The sequence below is a fragment of the Nothobranchius furzeri genome, chromosome 18 (assembly GCF_043380555.1).
Source record: "Nothobranchius furzeri strain GRZ-AD chromosome 18, NfurGRZ-RIMD1, whole genome shotgun sequence".
Classification (NCBI taxonomy): Eukaryota; Metazoa; Chordata; class Actinopteri; order Cyprinodontiformes; family Nothobranchiidae; genus Nothobranchius; species Nothobranchius furzeri.
In genome coordinates this window covers 35067355-35092036 of record NC_091758.1, presented here as the reverse complement: position 1 = coordinate 35092036, position 24682 = coordinate 35067355, and the positions used below count along the sequence as shown (strand labels likewise).

The following is a 24682-nucleotide window of genomic DNA, read 5'->3' as shown; positions in this document are numbered from 1 at the left end:
ATTCCTCTAAAGGAAGAATCCCTTCGCCAGGAGCAGCCACCAGAGTCCTGCTGTGACCAGTGTCTATAAATCCACACACACACACACACACACACACACACAAACACACACACGCACGCACGCACACACACACACAGCTGTGATGGGTTTAGTGGGAGAAGTCAAGGATCACACGAGCAAGTTGTGGCTAGGATGAAAACACTCAACCCGTCAGCACAGACGACACATCATTCCCAGTCTGAACTTATTCCGACGTCTACTTAGAGAACTTTCTTTACATTTCTTGTTTTCACTGATTTCCGGATCTAGAAACGTTTTAAAGAGCATCAAACTCAGGAATATTTCCAAGATAAACCTTTATGCAAACACAGTGTGAAAACCCCCTAAAAAGCGTTCACCATCAGGTTTTTTTTTTAGAATAAATGCTTTAGATTACACTAATGGAGCCTGATTTCTAAAGGAAACGACAGAAAGCACAGATGTGCTGCATCTTTTCTATTTTTGTCTCGATTGTGCCTCACTGGCAGCAGCTGCAGCACCTTGCAGGTAGCTTTTCTTTAACTTAGCATAATGTTGCTACCACGCCAGCGCTGATTAGCATCAGCCCAAACCAAACAGCACGGCGTGTGAGTGGAGTGCACGGCCTTCAGTCTGCAGAAACACCGAGACTTGCCGAGTCTTTGATGTGCAAAGTGATAGATGAGGGTGAGGTCTTTCTTCTTTCTGCAGACTAAAAGAATCGTGGTGGCATGAAGTTATCCACACAACGTAATGTTTAGTTTGACGGTTAGGAATCAATGTTTTCTGAAAATATAAATCTGAAACTGAATCCTCGTGTTGCTTTAATGTTACTTCTCAGTTTGTTGTAAACAAAATAGGACCTAAAGCTCATGGAAAACGTTAGCTGCACATGTATAAAAGATGAATAAATAAAATTATCGGATGACTTTTCCATTTTTTTTTACTCCTTGATCATTAATTATGATTCATAAAACATTGAGGGTTGCTATGGTCTGGATGGGAGTCCAATAATGTCAAAATAAACTCATCACTTCTCCCTTTGGGCCGATATTCCTCTTTAGTAGAGCTGATTTAAAGACGGGCACATCCGTGGGCGGCCTGGTGCGGCTGCCACATTTATTTAAATGATTATTTATGATCTGCATAATAAATTATGTAAAACCTTACTGTCACCTCACGTTTCTTTACCCATTTTATGTTTAATACTGGCTCAGTTTAGTGATTTGTTTTATTAACTCTGGTTAAATGGCTGATTTTATAATGGGCACAGATTAAGATTGAATAGTTTAAGTTCAAAAACTGATTCAGGCTCAAAAATCTAGATATCGACCGCGAAAAATTGACCAAATAATTGGCAGCACGCATCGGTCGATCTCTGAACAGAATGTGTTTATAGATTATACTTAATGAGATTACCTTCTGTTTAGAAGTAACTTGTATTAAAGAAAAAAGAAAAAGAGGAGGGGATTAACAGAAAGAGGAGGCTGTGTGTTCAGGAACTCCACGTGGCTAATTAGCATTCGTGAAGGTCAGGCTGGGAGCAATGGCGGGATTGGGGGAAACATGTGGCATCACCACTTGGCCCCGGGCCAACACACACACACACACACACACACACACACACACACACACACACACACACACACGCACACGCACACACGCACACACACAGACCAAGGGCTCATAAGTACTTTTTCTTTCCCATGTCGTTCACAAGGCTGAAGTGGGCCAAAGTTCTAGAGGGAGTGGATTTTAACTGTGCTGACATTTGCCAGAGTTCACTTACTGATTCTCTGTCTCTCCCTTTTCTGTCTCTGTAAAATCGGCCAGACCCATTCCTCAGAAGTCAGCAGCCCTCCATGTGACTCACTTCAAAATACCGCCTGCATTTTCACATCTCTGGCCTTCGTACGGTCTGTGTGTCTCCACTCGCTCCCAGACAGCCACTGGGTCTGATCCATTAAACAAACAGGCTCTACACTGATTCTGTGGTATTTCGGTTCTTTTAGCACAACAAACCTAAAAGGCTCAGAGGAGGAGACAGAAACCGGTGACCTGCTGTCCCTTTGACCAAAGTGGTCGAATTAAAGAAGACTTAAAGAAAGGAAACGACCTTTGATATAGCGCCTCTCAAGATGAAAATAACGAGGCGCTTCACAAAAACAAAAAAATGTAAATATAAAAAAGATATTTTTAAAAACGATTAAAAGTATGTTTAAAATGAGAAGAAATAAGAATTGTGATTGAAAGATCTAAGGAAGGGGAGAGAGAAAATGAATAGGAAAGAGGGAAAAATGTGTGGACTCCGGGAAAGGAGGAATAAGAGCAGAATAAAGAGAGGGTGGTGATGAAGGTTACGCAAAAGCCTGAACAGGTGAGTCTTCAGCTGCGTTTTCAAGGAGACCACTGAGTCCACTGGTCTCGGGCTCAGAGGGAGAGAGGTCCAGAGTCTGGGGGCCACAGCAGCAGATGATCTGTCACCTGTCGTCTTTAGCCTGGTGCTGCATAACCAGCAGTAGCACTGGCCTATTTAGTCAGCATGAAACACGTTAAAGGCGTAATTTGTAACCTTCAAAAAGTTTAAAAATTAATATAAATAATAAAATTAATCAAATATAATCCTCTACTTCATCATTGAGCAACAAGATTGGCACGTTAGCAGCTAGCATTGCTATAAAAGCAGAGAAGGGCTGCTAGGAGCCTGGAAGTGTAAGGACGAGGTAAGCATGAACCAAATGTATTTTTTAGCGTCCATGCTTGATCAGAGTTCTGTGGGAAATGAATGCTGCTGGGGTTCATAACTGATGGTGCTGCCAGGGTGTTTTGCCCTCGTTCTGACACCTTTTAACTTCAGGAAGACCGTTTCATCCAGAGCAGAGAGAATGTAATGAGAATATGTAATGTAATGTAATGTAATTTACAGTTACAGACGCATAATTTATTTCTTTAGAAATGTTTGGATGGAATTAATCACACAGCTCTAATAATTATTATAACTATGTCTGAACTTTACCAAACGTATGAGAAATGCTATAAATAAGTTCTAACAAGTGCTAAATGACATTAGAAAAACACACGTTTGTGAATTTAATCATTACAACACAATAAACACAATAAAACACATTACAGTCACTCTGCATCCACTTCGCCTCATTCGACTCCGGGCACCCACAGCGCTCCGCCTTACTCCAATAACAATTGAATCAAACTCAAAACGCCAATTTTCCCATGTAAACATTTATCTTCCTTTCCTAATACCACTTTGGTTTTTCCTTTTCCTCGTTCCTGCCACTGAGAGCTCAGATAGGACGGAGCGGGAAAAACAGCTGACACAAAATCAACACCTTCTCCAAGTAATTAAGTCGTCCCTTCAGGGCGTTTACGCACTAACATCTGACTCCGGGGCAAGGGATGAGTGCAGAGTGCAGTCATTTAAATTCATTAAAAAACAAAATTATTTTATCAGCAAGCCAATAATACACACACTTGCATCCGGGATGCAACTATACATTTTTAAATTCTTTTTAAAATAAAAAAAACTCTGAATGAATTGGTGTTTCGTGGAATGCACAGGCAGACCAGGGATAACCCCAGCCTGCCAATTACCTACACAGACTCCCCGTTTCATCCGGAGAAGATGAAAACCGCGGCACGGGCCCTTATCGGGCTCAACAGAGCAAATTAAAATTTCACTCTACTGTTGCTAATCAGCACGGTGCCGGCTCGCCAGCAAGGAGATGTAAACAAAACAACATAAACAAAGGCTTGACAGGAGGTGGGGGGGGGGGCAGAGAGCAAGGGAAGGAGAGGTGGGCAGGGCTGCTGGACTGCGCGGCGTTGGTGCTTCACATTATCAAAGAGGAGGGACAGAAAATTGAAATCCCTACGTAAAAGTGATGCACCTTCAGGCCCGTTTCCGGGCCAGACCCCATGGACTCGCTGTCTGCAGCAGAACACGATCCATAAATTTAATTCCAGCAGCCACAGTCAGGCCCATCACTATGCACGAGACTCCCTGAGATAGCTGCATAATACAAAGTGACATTGATGCATTGCTCCCATTATAAAGTCTTTGTTCAAATCACACTAATAATTCATAAGAGAGAAATGTAAACAGTATGCACTGGAGGGCTCTGCAAGCAGGGATCATTTCAAGGTAAGCACATTACTAACGACTGACACTGGGACCGGACTTTGACATGCAGCTCGACTGAGCTTCGAGTCGAGCCATGTTTAAAAAAAAACACACACTGAACAAAATGGTGATGATCTGGTGTAAACTGTTCATTCATTTTCATTTTATTAGGTCAAATTTTAAAAGAGTTGCTGTTGTAATTATCTGAGCAACAACAGTTTTTCTCTCACGCAGGTCTCATTATCTACTAATTACTGTGTGTGTGTGTGTGTGTGTGTGTGTGTGTGTGTGTGTGTGTGTGTGTGTGTGTGTGTGTGTGTGTGTTAAAAGAGGGTTGTTTTCACACGATGAGATGTAAACATATGTTATAAGTAAACAAGCTGGAGGCTAGAGATGCACCGATTCTGGTCCTGAGGGCCAATACCGATTTGTGATTCTTGATGATAGAATTTTTTTCTAAGACCTACAAATTACAAATGTGAGACTTATATCAGGCAGACCAAAAAAAAAGGAAAAAAAGAAAAAAGGAAAAATGGGGGAAAAAAAGAAAAAAGGAAAAAAAGGAAAAGAAAATAAAAAGACAAAAGGTTAAAAAAAGGGAGGAAAGAAAGAAATAAAAAGGAGGGAAAAGAAAAAAAGGAAAAGGAAAAAGTAATAGACCGAGTAGACTCAGCAGATTGAGTGCCGATTCCAGTCACCAGCCAATTTTTTGAGATACTAACCACGCGTTTCCACCGGATGCGTAAGCGTCGCATAGCATCTGTGAAATGTTGTACGAAGAAATTAGCTGCATTTATAGTGGAGACCAATATTGATTTGTGATTCTTGATCATATTAATTTTTCTCAAAGATCTATAGTTAACAAATGTGATGCTTGTATTAGGCTGATCACAGAAAAGGGGAAAGAAAGCTTAAAAAGAGAAGGTGAAAATAGGTAAAGTAGACTCAGCAGATTAAGACACCAGCCAACTTTTTGAGACGCTAACCGCGCCTTTCCACCGGACGCAGAAGCGTCGCATAATGTCTGCAAATTGTTGTATAATGAAATCAGCTGCAATGGGTGCATTTCCACCGGCTGCATCCTATTAGCGTCCCAGCAGCATAAGGACGCATGACTTACACTTCGAGTCTATTTTATCCCCTACGTTTCTAGAATGCGTGAAGCTCTGCAGTTCAGCTCAAGCCAGACAGGAAGTCAAACACAAAAACAATGCATAAAATCTGCACACTTTCAAAATAAAAGCCAAGTGCTGATTCCCAGTTGCTTAAATTGTGATAAAGGTACGCGATTACCTGTGAAACCTCCATAGCCGAGATGACTAGAACAACAAACCTCCGACCCGATCTTTCCTTGCTTGTCATCACGTGAAATGCTGAAATCACGAGTGGTGTTGATTCTCTCGTGATTTCGTGACCTCGCGGGGCTAGCTGTGTTTAGCGTCTGGAACGCTCCCGGGTAAAAGGGAGCTCGCGCGGAAAAGCGTTGATTATGCAGGGGAAAGGCGGGGCAAAAGAACACAGACTGCATTGAGAGGAACAGAGAAAAAAAGAAATAAAAGTCCAAATTTTATAAAATGATTGTTTTTCAAGCTTTGAAATCAGGTTTGAAATATGTCGACCGACCTTTAGGTGGTTCTGTTTTCATTCTGGTTAGTGGCCAGAGGGTGGAGGGGCTCAGGGAGGGAGTGTAAACGAGGTACGCTCGTTTCGCTCACAGCTTGCTCCTGAAGGAAGCGCTGGAGGAAGGAAATTGAATTTGAAAGAAGGGAAACTGTGCCAACAGGTGACAGAGGCGCGCTTCGACCAAACGCGCTCTGAAGTGAAGTGCAGCCGTATCACTGGGCCAATTTGGAAGCAGCATTATGCACTACACTGCTCAGCTTTTTCACACAGCCTGTCTCAGGCAAAAGGAGAGCAGTGCTGCCGCTCCAAATATGAATTAAACATGGGCGCTTGTAGCACAGATACACTGCTGCTGCTGCTGAAATGTTGCTATAGAGTTAAGAAGTGAAAAAAGCATCACTTTTATTCCCTGAACTGTAATAAGAAGTGAAACATTAACTGCGGTGTTCACAGTTGAATTGTTTGCATTAAAAAATCTGTAAAACTCTGATTTTCTGTAATGTTTTGTTTTGGAAAATGTGTAATTAAAGTTTTAGGCTGCATGAAACGTCAAAAACAGGAACCTGTGTTTAAATCTTAGACAAATCAACATGTCCCTAATAACCACTGTGGTGTGGAGTTAGATTATGTTCCTTGACTATCTTAGCATAATTTAATACAATCAGCTCAACAGCAAGCCCTCCCACGCTAAAATGTTCACCTCACTTCCTCGGCATCCAGCACAAATTGCCTTTGATTGAAACAATGCAGGCTAATGAAGCGCTTTTGTTTTGCAGAGACAGAAATGAGTAGAAGCAGAGCTCAGCCTCCGTACCCTCCAGTCGTCCAGATGTGCCATCCAGCCGTGTGCTTGTTTCGTGCAACAACAACAACTGCAGAGTAATGTTTCTTCTGAACACAAGGTGTGATGTGATGTTCAGACTGGCAGCTCCTCCCTCCTGTCTGTCTGTGGTGACAGCAGAAGTGTTGCAGGGTCGAGTTTAAGGGGGGGTTTTTGGTGGCAACACCCCCCTAAACAGAGACAGGGATGCTGGAATAAATACCTGAGTGTTTAATCCAGGCTGGAGGGAAGTGGAGAGCTTTAAAAATGATGAAATAAGTCATTTTTATGTTTCGTTTGTGAGAATGACGCCATATTAGACAAATGCAGAAATAAATAACAGATACAAATAATTTTCTACATTAAATTCATATTTATTGGCTTTAAACTGAGTATCAGACTAATAATTTCTTCTGAAGAATTATTAGAACAAGACCAAATAAGGTATAGTCCTAATAAAATATTCAATTTGATGACCTTGGACTCTGAATATTCCAATAATTCGTGAACGCAGCATCACCAAAGCACAGAATCCCCTGAACAGCCCAGCAGGGCCACATGGAGCCAATCAGATGGCAGACTGGGAATCAACACCGAGTCAGTTTACCTCCACCATTCAAATCCTGAGCAGAGTAAACAAGGCGCACTGGCGCGCGCCGGCCCGATAAATGGAGCGCGCAGATGCGACACATCCCAACGGATAGATCCAGTTTATAATAATAGTGATCATCTAAATATCCTTTTGGATGTTTGACTTCGTTCCACTGACGCCTTGAACACAGCGCGTCTCGAAACACAGCAGGGCGTTTTGCAACGTGTCTGACTCCACGTCGGCAGAGGGAAGAATCTGTCCAACTGGTTTTTATCTCTAACAAACACGAAGAGCACGCGCACAGCTGAAATCTTCACTTTTAGTGATAATATTCGTGTTATTTGTCCCTTTCCGTTTGGAATAGGTGATCAGAAGAGTCGCGGTGCTGCACCGGTAATGTGACTTAAGGCACATTTGATTCTGGTCTGGGGCCGTCTCTGACCCACACACAGCAAAGCTGCAGAGAAACCTGGACTCACCTGCGTCCTGCTGAGGCCTTGTCCGCCGTTTCCTGGGTTCATTGAGAGAGGATGGCTCCTCTGCTGCCCTCCCCAGTGGGCCGAGGTGGCTCCATACTGAGACCCCACGTCCTTCCCCAGACCAATGCCGGCCTGCTGCTGAGGCGTGGAGCCGCTGTAGTCTTGATATGCTCCTCCATACCCCCGCATCATGGGGCTGGGGGACGTGAGCAGCTGGTTGAGGGTCGGCGTGGCCCCTGAGGGATGCTGCTGCTGCTGCGGCTGCGGAGTTTGTCCCGGGTACCTCTGAAAGCCTCCCGAGGCTCCCAGGGGAGACTTTACGTGCACTGCTGAAGAGTTGCTGCCCATCATCATGTTACCTGGCTGCCTGCATCCAGAGGGGGCCATCATCCCGTAGGCCCCGCCGCCGTAGCCCGCGCGGTACCCTGGGTACTGGTTATATTGGCTGTTGTGGTACCCTGCTTCATGGGAGTTCTCCATGCTGTTATGAGCCGTGGAGTGCGTTATCCCCATCCCGCCGCCTTGCTGCTGCTGCCCGCCATGTTGGTCATAACACGGCCTGGGGGGGTAATAGTTGTTATTAAACTCTGAGTTGTTGCCAGGTGGCCCCAAGTTAGAGTGTTCGAACCTGGAGGTCATCATCCTCTCGGCGGGCTTACAGGTGAGCTCCCCCTCACCTTTCCCCGGCGCGTGCTGCTGCTGTGCCTCCCCCTGTCCCCCCAACAGGTTCTCCTTACCACCGTGATGTTGGTGATCCACGCTCCTGTCCCCGCGGGGGGGCTGACCGTTGTTGCTCACGGTGTTGTTACTATGAATCTGCCGCTGCTGGTGAGGCGCAAACTGGCCGAACTGCGGAGGCTGCTGCGCCGGTTGAGACTGGGGGGACTCTCCGCTCCCCGCGCACTTCAGCTTCGCGATCAGACCCGCGTCCATGGCGCTGGGGTTTGGGTTCGACGCAGCCTTGTCGTGACCGTCCGGACCCAGGAGAGTCGTGGAAGTTGAATGGACCATGCTGAGCTCGGTTCGGCGGTGATGGTCTACATTATTCAGAGTTCCATCTGCGCCCAGCGTCGCTCCACTCCGCGGCGCGGTCCCTCCTCTCTCGGATTTCCCCGAACTGAGCTCCGGACCCAACCCGCCGGATAGTTTCTTGTTTTTATTATTAGTTCTGGTCGGAACCGATGCCACTTGCGCAGCCATCGTCACTCTAGCATCTCAGCGCGCAGTGACAGCAAGCCCCGACCAGCTTCTCACTCAGAAATAAAACAAGAGAGAGGCAAAAAGGCTGGAGGTGAAAAATAAACTCCGCAGTAAAACAAATGTTCTCCCAGCCTGGTGCTGCTGCAGCAGGAATCAGCGCGGCTTCATGGTAAAAGTTGCTCTGCCAGCTTTAAACCAAACTTTTTCTCGTCCCCCTCCGCTTCTCCTCCATCCCGGTTCTCAGTGAGATGTAGCAGCGTCTCCTGGAGCCTTGTGGCCCAGCATGGCATGAGAGAGAGCGGGCTCTACCAGTTTATCCACCTCCAGGACTCCGGCGCCCCTCGCATGGAAAATCCGGACTGGAGCACGGAGCCATTACGCACAGACGCGCGGTTAAACCTCCGTTCTGTTGCTCAAATGGCTTAAATTTAAACGCAACAACATGTATAGATGAAAAATATAATTTTACATCATTTTAAGCTTTCAACTGCTATTCAAACGTTCAGATTTTTCTCAGTAAAAACGTGAAATGGCTGAAAAACTCCTCCTAATCATCATGGATGCTTTTTGTGTCATAAAAAGTCATAAAAATCGGCGCATGTTGATTTTACGCACGCGACTTCATCGCTCCACATCCAAATAAAGACAGAAAAGAAGTTTTTGCTGGTGACTCCTCCGTTATCCAGGTCTGCTTTTCCCTCTCCCAGCTCCTCTTGTCCCTCGACTGGAGCCAGTTTCTCTGCAGCCTGACAGCAGCCGCAGACGATGTGCAATCAGAATAAGACTGCAATCACACTTTATAGGGAAGCATAATCCCACAATATCACGTTTTCATCCACAACACGCTGCAATCACTTCTTTCCAGCCATAAAAACGCTCATTTACAACAATAAAACGAAGGTTTCCTTCAATCAGAGAGAAAATATAAAATAACCTTATAGAACAGTTTACTGAGACTGCAGGAAAAGCTGCAGCTCAGAGTTCTGAATCCACATTTTGGGGGTTTTTGTTTGAATTAGCAGCTTTGTTCTTTCATTTTAACTCTGAAGATTTGACTTTATCAAACATAATATTCAAAGTAAAACAAAAGATATAAAAAAATAACCCCAGGCTGCAACGTAGGACCACACAAAATTAAAGTCTACAAGATATCCCATCCCATCGCTGGAATTCAAACATGAATGCAAAATAGTGCTTAGTAAAGAAGCCGGGGTGTCTGCTGGGACTTGAATGAGCAGAGGGTCTGCTTTGATGAGATCAGATGCATTTGATCAACAGAGGGAGCTGCAGATGAAAGAGAGATGGGGAGGGGGGAGTTATGGCCATGATAATGATGATGATGGGAACAAACGTGAGGAAGATGCCACTGATGGAGGTAAAGATAACGATTATTGATCATTTAAAGATTGGAGGCATTAAAAGCATGCGGCCGATTTCATCTGCTTCCCTGCTTTTGGGACGCTTCACATGAAGCCACGACAGTGGGAAGACCCCTGCTGGAGAGACAGAGCTAGTACAAGCAGAAGCTTTATGATAAAGTAGGAAACACCTAAATTAAATGCAAACTTACATTTATTTCATTTCAAATCCTCAAATGGAGCTCGATCACTGGAGATGAATAAAGGGGAGTGACCTTTCCCAGTCCTACGCCTTCATGGGCCCATATGGCCAAGAATGAAGTAATAATGCGGTTATGGTGCAACTACAAAGACCCTATGGTCTCATTCAGCATGCTCAGGCCCAGCCTAAAGCACCAAACACACCAGATGGCTGTTTATTTATAGGGCAGACATTGTATTAACATCCTATCTTTATGCAAATGTGAGAGGGAATCCACTCAGGTGACAGAAAAGGACAACCGTACATTTACGGATCACTGATTAGTGCTACTGGTTAAGTGTCAGACTAGATTACACCTTTCCTGAGTAAGAAACCACATCCACACCTTTCCTGCTTTCTGAACACACGACGACTCTGTCGCTCATCAGCATGCAAGATCAAAGCCGGAGCACGGCTCTATAAAGCTGACAGCGAGGGGACCTGGGGCATTAGCATATTCTATGATGGCGCCTAGCTTTTCAAGCCGTTGCCTTGGCTGCAGCTCTGGGTGTGCCACGCTGTGGCTTTGCAACTCTAATTTTCCTTTCTCGCTCATTAAAATAATCCCACTGTTCTCCTATTACTTCACAGACACACTGATGTGTTTGAAAGCAGAGGGTGTGTGTGTGTGTGTGTGTGTGTGTGTGGAAAGGGAGGTGGAGGAGGGCAATGGCTCAGCGCATTTGCATTTATGTTTAATTTATAACCTTCAGGGCCCCCTGATGCAGCAAGATTGAAACAATAACTCCAGACAAACACGGGGAAGAGAGGAGGAGGAGCCTGAGGAGGGTGGATGGAATTAAAACTATACAGATATGAGATGGTATGTGCCTTGAATGTGTGTGTGTGTGTGTGTGTGTGTGTGTGTGTGTGTGTGTGTGTGTGTGTGTGTGTGTGTGTGTGTGTGTGTGTGTGTGTGTGTGTGTGTGCGTGTGCGTGTGTGTGTGGGGTTAAGAATGCCGTCTGTGCACCATGTGCATGCATTTTCTGGGAGAATTTGTGAGTCTGCATCAAGGTGGATCTGAGACACATGCACGCACACGCATGCACGCACATGTGCTGACAGAGAGGCTGAGGTCTCCAATCCGCGGGGGGATAACATGCCACGTTGAGTGTCTGTCAGGAGGAGAGTTGGAGCCTGTTCTGGGGGGAGTCTGCAGGGATCTCCCCCTTTGCAGCACAGCAGACAGCAGCAGCAGCACAAGCCTGGCCAAGCACAGAAAGTGGGTCAGCCCAAAGCACACACACACACACAAACATGCAAGGATGCACACATACAGCTCAGATATATTCAGTCCTAATGTCAAAGAGTGGGCGCGTTTGCAAAAAAACGACAGAAAGGGGGTGGAAAAGGAGGATGCACAAAGGACTGTGTGCATGAAGGACAGGGAATATTTAACATTACTGATCGCAGAAGAGGTCTCTTCTAAAAAGGATGAAGGAGGGGATTCAACGGAGACAAAAACCCATCCAGCCATTGAAAACACAACGTATGGAAGTGCATCAAATTGATCCATAGTCTTTTCATTTCAGGCTTGGGTAAATAACAGCATTTGCATTGATCATCCAACAAAACCAGCCAATGATAGTCTTGGGAGTGTATATTGTGTGTGTGTGTGTGCGCGCATGTGTGTGTGTGTGCCACTAGTGAAATATATTTTTCCTTCCTGCTCCTCGCGGAGTTGAGGGCCTCGCCAGAGCCCTACAAACAGCTATGATGGATAAAATGTTTTCAACAACACTTCAGAAGAGGGGATGCTATTGTGTCCGTCTATACTGAAACATAGAATCACAGAATTCCCAGGACGCTGCATGCTCTATTTATGTGTTATGAAAAACATGACTCAAAAGAAAATCGGAAAACAGCCATGCTCCACTTTCACCGTCAGCTATCATGTGAAGTGTGAAGAAGAGGATGAGGATGAGATAGAAACAGGAGTGTTGAGTGATTTTTTCTTTTTAATCCACAGATCCCATCCTGATGGTGACAGGGGACTGGGCTCACACACCCCACAACCCCGTACCACCGTTCCTCCCTCCCCCTCTGATGCCTGTCACTGCTACGCTCTCCCTCCCTTCTCCCCGACTGAAGGAGTGTGTGAAGTGTCCCCCGAGAGGCACCGACTCAAAGACGGTATTTACAAGATCCACACTGAGCCCACTTTTAACTGCCTGTGAAGAACTTCTCCCGCCGCCTTTGATGTGCCAACCTAATGGGGAAGAGCTCGCCGGCAGTCATTGCATGCGTTAGCGAGGCTACGTGAGCTAATCCGCTAGCCTTGCAAGGTAGATGCCATGCTGCTTGCAGTAAATGAGCACTTCAAGTGCTGTATAGCCTTTAGGAAAATATCCTACTGGCAGAAAGTTTGACGCGTTGCATCAACTTTTACAGAAAATGATGGGCACCGGAAGCCTAATGACACAGCATTTCGCTTATTTAGCATGTTTATAAACTGACAGACGACCTACTGAAAACCTAAGAAAAAAACACGCCACGCCTCATACAACATACACAAATAGCCTTGTATCTCTAACGAACATGTAATGTTTTCAATATGTTCCTGCTCAGACACTCCTGATTAGGGATGGGAATTCCGGCTTTTTTTAGAGAGCCGGCTCTTTCGGCTCCCAAGTGGCTCCTCAGATTTTCTGTTGTGTCGAGTACAGGTGCTGGCCAGTAAATTAGAATATCATCAAAAGGTTGAAAATATTTCAGTAATTCCATTCAAAACGTGAAACTTGTACATTATATTCATGCAATGCACACAGACCAATGTATTTCCGATGTTTATTACGTTTAATTTTGATATTTATAGGTGACAACCAATGAAAACATCAAATCTGGTATCTCAGAAAATTAGAATATTCTAAAGGCCAATGAAAAAATGTTTGTTTCTCTAATGTTGGCCAACTGAAAAGAATGAACATGAAAAGAATGTGCATGTATAGCACTCAATACTTAGTCGGGGCTCCTTTTGCCTCAATAACTGCAGTAATGCGGCGTGGCATGGACTCGATCAGTCTGTGGCACTGCTCAGGTGTTATGAGAGCCCAGGTTGCTCTGATAGTCGTCTTCAGCTCCTCTGCATTGTTGGGTCTAGCGTATTGCATCCTCCGCTTCACAATACCCCATAGATTTTGTTACGGCCGCAGCCGTTTTGAAGCCCAGAGGTGTGCTCCGCGCCGTTCCCTGTGCAGCAGCGCAGCACCACGGACAGCTACGCTCTGGGATGTTGTCCTTACTCCAGCACCATGGAGAGCGCCGGAGCGGCAGGCACAAGCAGCTGGGACTTTTTATCTCATCAGCCGGCCCTTCAAAAGCGGCCAGCTGGAGCTCATCAGGGGAGAGAAATGTTTGGAGTTGCAGAGACAACGTTTGTTCTCTCCCCGTTGGCAGTTAACAGGTTGTTGTTGGCTTTTTGTAAAGAAGCAGCTTTAGAACCTTTTGTGTTTTGGGATAGTTGCATTTAAGCGGTAATTTTGGTTTTGGTGTGTCTGCTAGACCATCTTGTGGTTTAAATTACCAGGTGGGGATTATTCCCCTTTTGAAGTCTCAGTTTCCTGAGCTATTTTTGTTGTTTGGGTAACCTAAGTTAATTCAGCATTTGGTTTTGTCTGTTAGACAAACCTTGGTTAATTTAAGGGTGGGATTTTCCCCTTTTGCTGTTTCATTCCCTTTTTAAATAAAGGAGATTAATTTTAAGAGTGGTTGGTCCTCTGGACATTTTTAGTTATTCGTTTAAACTCAGTTTGGTAAGGGTTTTTGGCCCTTCTTTTGGTACTTTCTTTTTGTAATAAAATCCTTGAAAGGAAACTTTGAGTTTGGTCTTGCTTGGACAAGCCTTTTTCTCCCCAACGAGGGTCACTTTTTGTTAGACTGGTCCATCTTATGTTTATTCCCCTCACCTTCCTAGCTGAGCCCATAGAGGGGTGTAACATAAATGGGGGCTCGTCCGGGATTTCACTGATTTATAGCTGTTTTATTACACGGTTATAGCCTGTTTTAGATCAGTTAAGCCCGTGCCAAACGTTTGGACTAGTTTTAACATTTGCTCTTTGTTGGTTTTGTGAAGACACAAAACCCACGCTGTTTTGTGTTGTGTCATTTTGTTTTGTGCTTAAACATGGCTCAGTTTTGTGTGGAGACATTTATGGAGGCTCCATCCCGTGAGGTGCTGGAGCGTTGCCGCAAGGCTGACCTTCTGCAGATAGCTGTCAACCTTGCTCTTGACATCCCAAACCCTGTGCTGAAAAAAGACTTGAAATTGCTCATTGTGGAGCATTTGGAGGATATGGGGATTTTAAAGACTGAGAATGAGTCTGGTGCAAAGACGGAACCAGAAGGATCTCCTGCAGATCCTGATGAATGTGACGATCCTGAAGTCCCTGCTGCTGCGGAGGATCATGAGGGTGAGACGATGGAGACAGGAAAAACTCCTCTAACCGTACGAAAGTCTGTTCCGACCTCCCCAGGTTCGCCGACGGAAGGATCTCGAGACGCACGACTGCAGGTGCGGCTGGCACGTCTGGACATGGAAAGAGAGGAGAGAGCCCAGGCTAAAAGACTCCAGATGGAACTGGAGGTTCGGAGGATGGAGATTGAAGCTGACACAGCTGTGAGAATAAGGAAATTGGAACTGGAAGCCCAGCTTTCCAACCCTGGACTTCATATCACGCCCACCAAAGCTCCGCAACCCGCCACAACCCCGGCCTTTGACATTAGTAAGTGCATTTCCTTAATGCCTACATTTAGAGAGACCGAGGTTGACAGCTATTTTGTAGCTTTTGAAAGAATTGCGGAGACGTTGCAGTGGCCGCGCGGGGTGTGGTCTCTGCTGCTCCAGTGCAAGCTGAGCGGCAGAGCTTTAGAAGTTCTGTCTGCGCTCCCTGTCACAGATAGTCTGGACTATGACCGAGTGAAAACTGTTATACTACAAGCGTATGAGTTAATCCCTGAAGCTTATCGTCAAAAATTCAGACAAGCTAAGAAAAGTGCTGGACAAACACATGTGGAATTTGCACGTGAAATAAGCATGCTGTTTGATAAATGGTGTGCGTCCACAAAAATTAAAACTTTGAGTGACCTCCGAGAGCTTATCCTTTTGGAGGATTTTAAACGTAAGCTGCCTGAGAGACTGGTAACCTACTTAAACGAACAAAAAGTCAGCACTTTATCAGCTGCGTCCCTTTTAGCGGACGAATTCACACTCACTCACAGAGAGATTGTGAGGAGAGATGAGAGAAAAGACGTTCAGCCCGTTTTGATGAAGAAATCCATAAAAAGAAGCTCTCAAAACGGAAATCCTGAAACCCGTACCTGTTACTATTGTCACAGAACGGGACACGTTCTTAAGGATTGTTTTATGTTGCAGAAAAAGAACGGGAAGCCCACTGCAGCTCCTAAGGAAGTTGCATTCCTTAAAAAGTCGCCTGTGGTTAACCCCTTGTGCGCCGCCGGGGAGCCTGATGCTTGTTTTGCACCCTTTATTCTTTCGGGGGAGATCTCGTTGACTCCTGGTGATGCAGACAAGCAAAACGTTCGCATTTTGAGAGACACAGGTGCGTCTCAAACGTTAATACTGAGCAGCGCACTCCCATTTTCAGCCAGTAGTTCACGCGGGTACGCTGTTTTGTTACAGGGAATTGAAATGAAATCCCTGCCTGCCCAGGTGCACCGCGTTCACCTGGAATGCCAGCTCGTTAGCGGCTGCTTTGATGTTGCCATTTGTGACCATTTACCGGTAAACGGGGTTGATGTGTTGTTGGGGAATGATGTTGCTGGAGGTAAAGTGCTACCTCTTCTAGAAGTAGTTCCTCAACCTCAAGCCGAACATGTAAATTGTGCTGCTGATTCACATTTTTACCCAGCTTGTGCTGTCACCCGTTCGCAAACGCAGAATAATGCGGACATCCAGTTAAGTGACTCGGTGCTGATGAGACTCCTCAGTGATGACTCCGAACAGACAGCCCATGATGAACTTGGATTTGTTCCGTCATCAGACGCAGAAGAGCAGAGAGAAAAGGCTGATGCTGATCCTCAGCAAGGAGAACCTTTTCCACTTACGGCAGAAACCCTTTCTGCTGCACAGAAGAGTGATATTACTCTGAAACCTTATTTTGAACAGGTGACCACTTCAGATAAAACAGACAAAACTACAACACATTATTTATTAGATAATGATGTGCTGGTGCGTTGTTGGCCTCAGCCCGCGGCTGAGGGCATGGAATGGGGGTTGGTGAAACAAATAATTGTTCCATCCTCTTACAGAGAACATGTGGTCTCCTTGGCACACGAGAGTGACTGGTCTGGCCATTTGGGTGTCAACAAAACTTATAAACTGTTGTTGCAGCATTTCTTTTGGCCAGGGATGAAGAAAGAGGTGTCTCTCTTCTGTCGGCGTTGTCATGTCTGTCAGATGACAGGAAAGCCGAACCAGCCCATTCCTCCTGCCCCGTTACAGCCCATTCCTGTAGTGAGTACGCCTTTTGACCATGTCATCTTAGACTGTGTGGGACCTTTACCTCCTTCTAGAACAGGAAAGCGATTTTTGTTAACCCTTATGTGTTCAGCTACAAGGTTTCCGGAGGCCATACCGCTGAACTCCATCACCACCAGGTCTATAATCAGAGCTCTAACCCATTTCTTCTCCATCTTTGGGTTACCAAAGGTAATACAGACCGACCAAGGGACAAACTTCAAATCTAAACTGTTCAAACAGGTAACAAAAACCTTAGGAATCACACATGTCATGTCATCCGCGTATCATCCTCAGAGTCAAGGCGCTTTGGAAAGATGGCACCAAACTTTAAAGGCAATGCTGACAAAGTATTGCTTAAGTAAAAGCAAAACGTGGGAAGAAGGATTGCCTTTTGTGTTGTTTGCTGCTCGTGAGGCTGTGCAGGATTCTCTTGGTTTTAGTCCTGCCCAGCTTGTGTTTGGACACACTCCTCGTGGTCCCCTGAAAGCTCTAAAAGAGAGATTTCTTTTTTCTGATCCGCCTGACAGAAAAGTGCGGGAGTATGTCCAACTCTTCCAGAAAAGATTAAAGGAAGCAAACTCTATTGCTAAAACTCACTTGGACAAAGCTAAACTGAAGATGAAGGTTCAGTAGGATAAGACGGCAACCAGACGTAACTTTGCAGTTGGAGACAAGGTACTGGTTCTAACTCCTTTGTCCAATTCGGCTCTCAGCACCAAATTTGAGGGACCATTTGAGATCCTGAGTAAGCTCGGGGACACAAATTATGTGCTACACACACCTGCCAGGAGACAGAAAAGCAGGGTTTGTCATGTTAACATGTTGAAGCGCTATGAGGATGGTTCCCCTCTGTCTAAACCTGTAACAACTTGTGTTTTAGTACCAGATGCTGCTAACAAACCTATGGTACCACAGGAAGCTGGTGAAGTCGGAGAAGACTTCCCCTCTAGTTGTAGTCCTCGGTTAAATAACTCCGAGGCACTTAAGGAACTGGAAGGACAGATAACACATTTGTCACCTGAAATGGCTGGAGACTTGGTGAAGTTAATTCACTCTAGGAAGAGTCTGTTTGTTGATGTGCCCACTCAGACCACTGTGTTAGCACATCATGTTGAGGTGAGTGAAGCCAAGCCCATTAGACAGCATCCGTACCGTGCTAGTCCCAAGAAAAGACTGATTATGAAAGAAGAAACGGAGTACTTATTGAAAAATGGCTTTGCTATTCCCAGCAGGAGCCCCTGGAGTTCACCCTGTCTGGTGGAGAGGAAACCAGATGGAACCGCTCGGTTTATAACCGATTACAGGAAGTTAAATGCGGTTACCATCTCAGACTCATATCCTCTACCCCGTATAGATGATTGCGTTGACAGTGTGGGACCTTCCAAGTTTGTGACTAAGTTGGACCTGTTAAAGGGATATTGGCAGGTACCTTTAACAGAAGAAGCTTCTCTTATGTCAGCTTTTGTTACCCCAGATGCCTTTTTACAGTACACTGTGTTACCCTTTGGCATGAAAAATGCACCTGCCACCTTCCAAAGGTTAATTAACACTGTTACTTCTGGCCTCTCACATTGTAGTGCTTACCTCGACGATATTGTTGTTTATACAGACACCTGGGAAGAACACCTCAACACTCTCACTCAGTTATTTGATCGTCTGGTGCAGGCCAACCTGACCCTGAACTTGGCCAAATGTGACTTTGTTAAGGCTACCGTCACTTACTTAGGTAAAGAAGTTGGGCAGGGGAAAGTAAAGGTCCTGCATGAAAAGGTGAAGGCTATGATGTCGTTTCCTCCTCCCTCTACTCGCCGAGAACTGAGACGGTTCCTGGGCATGGTTGGATACTATAGGGGGTTTTGTCGAAACTTTTCTGCTGTTGTTCTTCCTCTCACAGATCAGCTAAGTCCCAAAAGGAAGTTTGAATGGACTTCGGAGTGCCAAGCCTCTTTTGAGGCTGCCAAGCTGCTGCTGTGCTCTGCTCCTGTCCTGGCTGCACCCGATCTGACCAGGCCGTTCAAGCTGGAAGTTGATGCCAGCGCTATAGCCGCTGGAAGTGTGCTGATCCAGGAAGATTCAGCTGGTATTGATCATCCGGTCTGTTATTTTTCTAAGAAGTTCAACCGACACCAACTGCACTATTCCACCATTGAAAAGGAAACGTTGGCTCTACTCCTTTCATTGCAGCATTTCCACGTTTACGTGGGTTCCAGTTGTTCTCCTACAATAGTGTATACAGACCATAACCCTTTGACTTTCCTCAGTAGGATGTATAACCAGAACCAGCGGCTCATGCGGTGGGCGCTCATCCTACAGGAATATGCCATCGAGGTTCGACACAAGAAGGGGACTAACAACATCATTGCTGATGGGTTGTCCAGAAGTTTTGGTAACCTGTAGCGTCCAATAACCACTACATATCATAGATGCATACAATTTGTTTTAACTCCTCCTTCCAGGGCCCCTTGTAGGCACAAGGGCTTCACCCTCTTTAGGGTGTTGCCGTTTGTTGTTTTCTCTAGGGTTGCGGCAAGAGGCTAGTGTTGTCTGTGTCCTGCAGACATCTCGGGAGCACCCCAGGGTGATGGGGGACGGGCTTGCCAATGGGCCACCCCTCGTCGTCGCTGGTTTGTATGTGTACACCCACACATGTGCTTAATCTGCCCGCCTTAACCCGCATGAAGAGCAAGGGTTGAGTTAGAGAAGCTCCCCCATAGGTAGTTAGCGGGATGCCCTGGTTGTGTGTAAATGGAGGATACTGTTGAGTTTTAAATGCATCTTGCGTTTTAAGAAAAAAGATGGTGGTGTCTTAGGTATGGTTTTAGATTCTTTATCTCACCCCCTCCTTTTTTCTTTTAAGGGTGGGGATGTTACGGCCGCAGCCGTTTTGAAGCCCAGAGGTGTGCTCCGCGCCGTTCCCTGTGCAGCAGCGCAGCACCACGGACAGCTACGCTCTGGGATGTTGTCCTTACTCCAGCACCATGGAGAGCGCCGGAGCGGCAGGCACAAGCAGCTGGGACTTTTTATCTCATCAGCCGGCCCTTCAAAAGCGGCCAGCTGGAGCTCATCAGGGGAGAGAAATGTTTGGAGTTGCAGAGACAACGTTTGTTCTCTCCCCGTTGGCAGTTAACAGGTTGTTGTTGGCTTTTTGTAAAGAAGCAGCTTTAGAACCTTTTGTGTTTTGGGATAGTTGCATTTAAGCGGTAATTTTGGTTTTGGTGTGTCTGCTAGACCATCTTGTGGTTTAAATTACCAGGTGGGGATTATTCCCCTTTTGAAGTCTCAGTTTCCTGAGCTATTTTTGTTGTTTGGGTAACCTAAGTTAATTCAGCATTTGGTTTTGTCTGTTAGACAAACCTTGGTTAATTTAAGGGTGGGATTTTCCCCTTTTGCTGTTTCATTCCCTTTTTAAATAAAGGAGATTAATTTTAAGAGTGGTTGGTCCTCTGGACATTTTTAGTTATTCGTTTAAACTCAGTTTGGTAAGGGTTTTTGGCCCTTCTTTTGGTACTTTCTTTTTGTAATAAAATCCTTGAAAGGAAACTTTGAGTTTGGTCTTGCTTGGACAAGCCTTTTTCTCCCCAACGAGGGTCACTTTTTGTTAGACTGGTCCATCTTATGTTTATTCCCCTCACCTTCCTAGCTGAGCCCATAGAGGGGTGTAACATATTTTCTATGGGGTTAAGGTCAGGCGAGTTTGCTGGCCAATCAAGGACAGGGATACCATGGTCCTTGAACCAGGTGCTGGTGGTTTTGGCACTGTGTGCAGGTGCCAAGTCCTGTTGAAAGGTGAAGTCTGCATCCCCATAAAGTTGGTCAGCAGCAGGAAGCATGAAGTGCTCTAAAACTTCCTGGTAGACGGCTGCATTGACCCTGGACCTCAGGAAACAGAGTGGGCCAACACCGGCAGATGACATGGCACCCCACACCATCACTGACGGTGGAAACTTTACACTGGACCTCATGCAACGTGGATTCTGTGCTTCTCCGCTCTTCCTCCAGACTCTGGGTCCTTGATTTCCAAAGGAAATGCAGAACTTGCTTTCATCAGAAAACATAACTTTGGACCACTCAGCATCAGTCCAGTCCTTTTTGTCCTTGGCCCAGGCGAGACGCTTCTTGCGCTGTTTCTTGTTCAAGAGTGGCTTGACACACGGAATGCGACACCTGAATCCCATGTCTTTCATGAGTCTCCTCGTGGTGGTTCTTGAAGCGCTGACTCCAGCTGCAGTCCACTCTTTGTGGATCTCCCCCACATTTTTGAATGGGTTTGTCGTCACAATTCTCTGCAGGGTGCGGTTATCCCTAGAGCTTGTACACTTTTTTCTACCACATTTTTTCCGTCCCTTCGCCTGTCTGTTAATGTGCTTGGACACAGAGCTCTGCGAACAGCCAGCTTCTTTAGCAATCACCTTTTGTGTCTTGCCCTCCTTGTGCAAGGTGTCAATGATTGTCTTTTGGACAGCTGTTAAGTCAGAAGTCTTCCCCATGATTGTGGTGCCTTCAAAACAAGACTGAGGGACCTTTTAAAGGCCTTTGCAGGTGTTTTGAGTAAATCAGCTGATTAGAGTGGCAGCAGGTGTCTTCTATATTCAGCCTTTTCAGAATATTCTAATTTCTTGAGATACCAAATTTGGAGTTTTCATTAGTTGTCACTTATGAATATCAAATTTAAATGTAATGAACATTGGAAATACATTGGTCTGTGTGCATTGCATGAATATAATGTACAAGTTTCACGTTTTGAATGGAATTACTGATATATTTTCAACCTTTTGATGATATTCTAATTTACTGGCCAGCACCTGTACATTTATAACCAAAATAATGCTAAACTATATGTAAAATTATTTACTAATATAAAAAAAGCTAGATATCAAATATTTATCATTTCTATGGATTTAATAACTGAACACTTGACGAAATCTCCACTTTCCAACTGCTGGCGCTCATTTTCTCACCGTCTTCGTCGCGCTCTCCTCTCTCTCTCGCCTTTTTCCTCCTCCTCATTCCCTCTCGTCTCCCACCACCCGCATGTGCTCTGCTGTGTGTCTGAATCTGATCCTCCCTCTTCCCAGCAGTAGCTCAGGTGGTAGAGCGGGTTGCCTCATGATCGGAGGGTCATGGGTTCGATTCCAGCTCCAGCCAGGGGTATCCTGCTGTTGTGTCCTTGGGCAAGACACTTCACCCAACTTGCCTGTGTTAGTGGTGGTCAGAGGGGCCGACGGCACCAAATGGCAGCCTCGCTTCTGTCAGACCTCCCCAGGGTGGCTGTGACTACAAGTAGCTTACCATCACTAGCAGTGTGTGAATGTGAGAGTGTGTGAAAGCATCTTTGGGTGTCTAGAAAAGCGCTATATAAGTTCAATGCATTATTCCCGGCCCCTACTGCTCTGTGTGTGGACAGTCTGGACACGCAGTTACACATGTTGACCAATCGCCTGTAGCTTTCACCAAAGCAGGAGGGGAAGGGGGGGGGGGACGGCTCCAAATGACAAGCCGGCTCCCGTAGTTCACTTCAAAGAGCCGGTTCGTTCGCAACCGACACATCACTACTCCTGATTGTCTCCCCAGCCTTCATCAGGTTCTGCAGGAGTGTCAGTTGTTTATTTTAATCAAATGTGCAGTTTTCAAGCAGCGAAACATCTAAAACCAGCACCAATCTGGAAGTCACAAGGCTAGCCCATCCCTGCTAATGCTAGAACAGGCTAAAACAATAGTCTGATGTAGCATATGGTTGAACGCTACGCTAATCACTTAGCTCCAACACACAAAAGATAAACCCCTCTGTGTTCCTCTCCCTTCTTGAGTTAGCATTTAAGCTAGGTTGGTGTGCCTAGCTGACTGAGGCGCATCCGCATCACCCCGTAGAGCATGCTGGGAACTGAGGCGCATTCTCGTTGACTTACAGCTCCCTCTGGTGGATACGCAAAACTATTGGCCAGTGCTCTAGGGTTGTGTAATGATTGGTTTTGATGTCAAGGCCAGGGGGAGGGGCTTAGGGGAAATAGAAATTGTGAAAGATTATCTACTTTATATCTCAAAACAAGGTCAGATAGTCATATTTAAGCATTTTTAAATAATTTAAAAATAATTAAACTACATACATCAGCTTTAGGGTCAAAGGTCACATGTCACACTTGGTTTAGTACTCATCGTCTTACACAGAGACAGTCACAAAATGCTCCCACTAGCAAAGCTGTAGAAGTGCAACACTGATGTTCATCCAACTTGGTTTTACCTTTAACAAGGTTGGGGAAAAGGGAGAATTTCACAACAAACAGGCTTCTGGAATGATTCTGAATTAGGCTAATTAGGTTTGTGTTTTGTTTGTTGTTCAGCAGACATGATCAAAGTGATATTTCACCAATTTGTGTCAGCTCAGGAGTGGAGCACAAAGAGTTTGGAGAATGCTGCCTATTAATCTCCTCAGGTTTGGTGCGCTGTTGCGTTAGAGACGGTAATCAAAACAAGTCAGTTATGAATAATGAAAAGTGTTGATCAGAATGAAACAAAACCCTAGATTTGTGCATTATTAGTGGTTTATTAGTACCACGAATGGACTCTGCTCGGGTCTTCATTTTCCAGCACCTCGTTGCTCGGATCTCTCCGCTCAGTCTGAGTGGCGGAGAGGGAACTCTGAAAGTATAATGTTGAAGGCTTGACCCAGGAGCTCAAAGTCTGAGAGCAACTGGCTCTTTTGATCTTATCTAATATTTATGTATAGCTTCCTTGATGCAGCCATCGCTCCACGGAGCCTTTCACTTTTACAGTGTTGCACAATGATGTCTTAGAGGGGCAATGACAAAGATCAAACGGGGTCTGGGCTCTGAATACCGAGTACACTTTTCTGTCTACATAGCCCGCAAGGAAACACAGCAGCATGCAATCTAATGTCATGTGATTGAAATACAAGCTCCGCTAGTCTGCAGCATGCACTCTGATATGTGCAGTCAGAAAGGAAAAGCTGTCACAGTGTAAGCTTTAAAAGGGCAGGTTGTGTGTGCACGGGTGTGATCCAGCAGTCGGGCTCGTTTTGGCTTTCAGACGCAGCTGCCTCAGAACCATTCAAGGCTGTTTGGATCAGTAATGGCCTCAGATGCTTTTGACTATCTCTTCACAAACGTCAAGTGTTCTCAACATGTTATTTGCCCAAAGTGGCCTTGTTCCAAAGCTCTGTTGTTAGCCTAATGGAGGCAAGATGACACTAAGACTCTAATTATGGACACCAACATCAGCCCTGATAATACTGAGAGTAAAGTGGGCAATTTGTGGCTGTTGTGTTGAAGGGATGAGGGCAGGCAAAGAAAAAGGGGAGGGGGGGGGTGGGTGGAGAGAAGGGGAGCGAGGTGGGGAAGTTGTTTTCTTGTGTCATGGCCCCATCGTCCGTCACCCTAATCATTCCCCTGGAGCAGAGAGCCAAGGTGTGGACACGGTGGGAGAATATTAATGGACTGTGTCACATTATGGTTCCCGCCCATTCAAAAGGAATGTTCCATTACATTATGGGCCATCAACAGGTGATTTCTCACCACTCCCCGGGTTCTTTCAAGTATTCTATTTCATGAAGTGACTAAATAACAGATCAAGAGTTCATTCGTCTTCTATGAAACAGATATTGAACCAACAGCAGATCCAGCAAGTATAGATCAGCTCATTGTGGCAAAACCTTCCATAAAACCACCTAAAAATATATAATAAAAGAATAAAAGTCAATATATTGTCCGTCCGTCCGTC

At 45.5% G+C, this 24682-nt stretch overlaps 2 protein-coding genes across 6 annotated transcripts in view; one reads left to right on the top strand and one right to left on the bottom strand.

The window, feature by feature from the left end:
• LOC107392507 (AT-rich interactive domain-containing protein 1B) overlaps positions 1-24682 on the bottom strand; it is a 299430-nt gene that overhangs the window by 227244 nt on the left and 47504 nt on the right. Inside the window, exon 1 of one of the 5 annotated variants that reach the window (XM_015970356.3) lies at positions 7671-9084. The exons of the other annotated variants lie outside the window; for them this stretch is intronic. Coding sequence (XP_015825842.3) covers positions 7671-8870 — 1200 coding nt within the window. The 5' untranslated portion in view covers positions 8871-9084. Of the gene's footprint in view, positions 1-7670; positions 9085-24682 lie in introns of those variants that run through there. 5 annotated transcript variants of the gene reach the window in all.
• On the top strand, positions 14594-17176 carry LOC139063950 (uncharacterized). Its single transcript, XM_070547203.1, has 2 exons — positions 14594-16942; positions 17040-17176. Exons 1-2 carry the CDS (start codon positions 14594-14596, stop codon positions 17067-17069), a joined length of 2379 nt encoding a protein of 792 aa, XP_070403304.1. The 3' UTR covers positions 17070-17176.

Bases quoted from the DNA above. Each gene is read 5' to 3' on its own strand.
- LOC139063950 (XM_070547203.1), top strand. From the start codon at position 14,594: ATGGCTCAGTTTTGTGTGGAGACATTTATGGAGGCTCCATCCCGTGAG. The intron at 16,943-17,039 runs GTGAGTACGCCT...TTATGTGTTCAG, and splicing joins CGTTACAGCCCATTCCTGTA to CTACAAGGTTTCCGGAGGCC.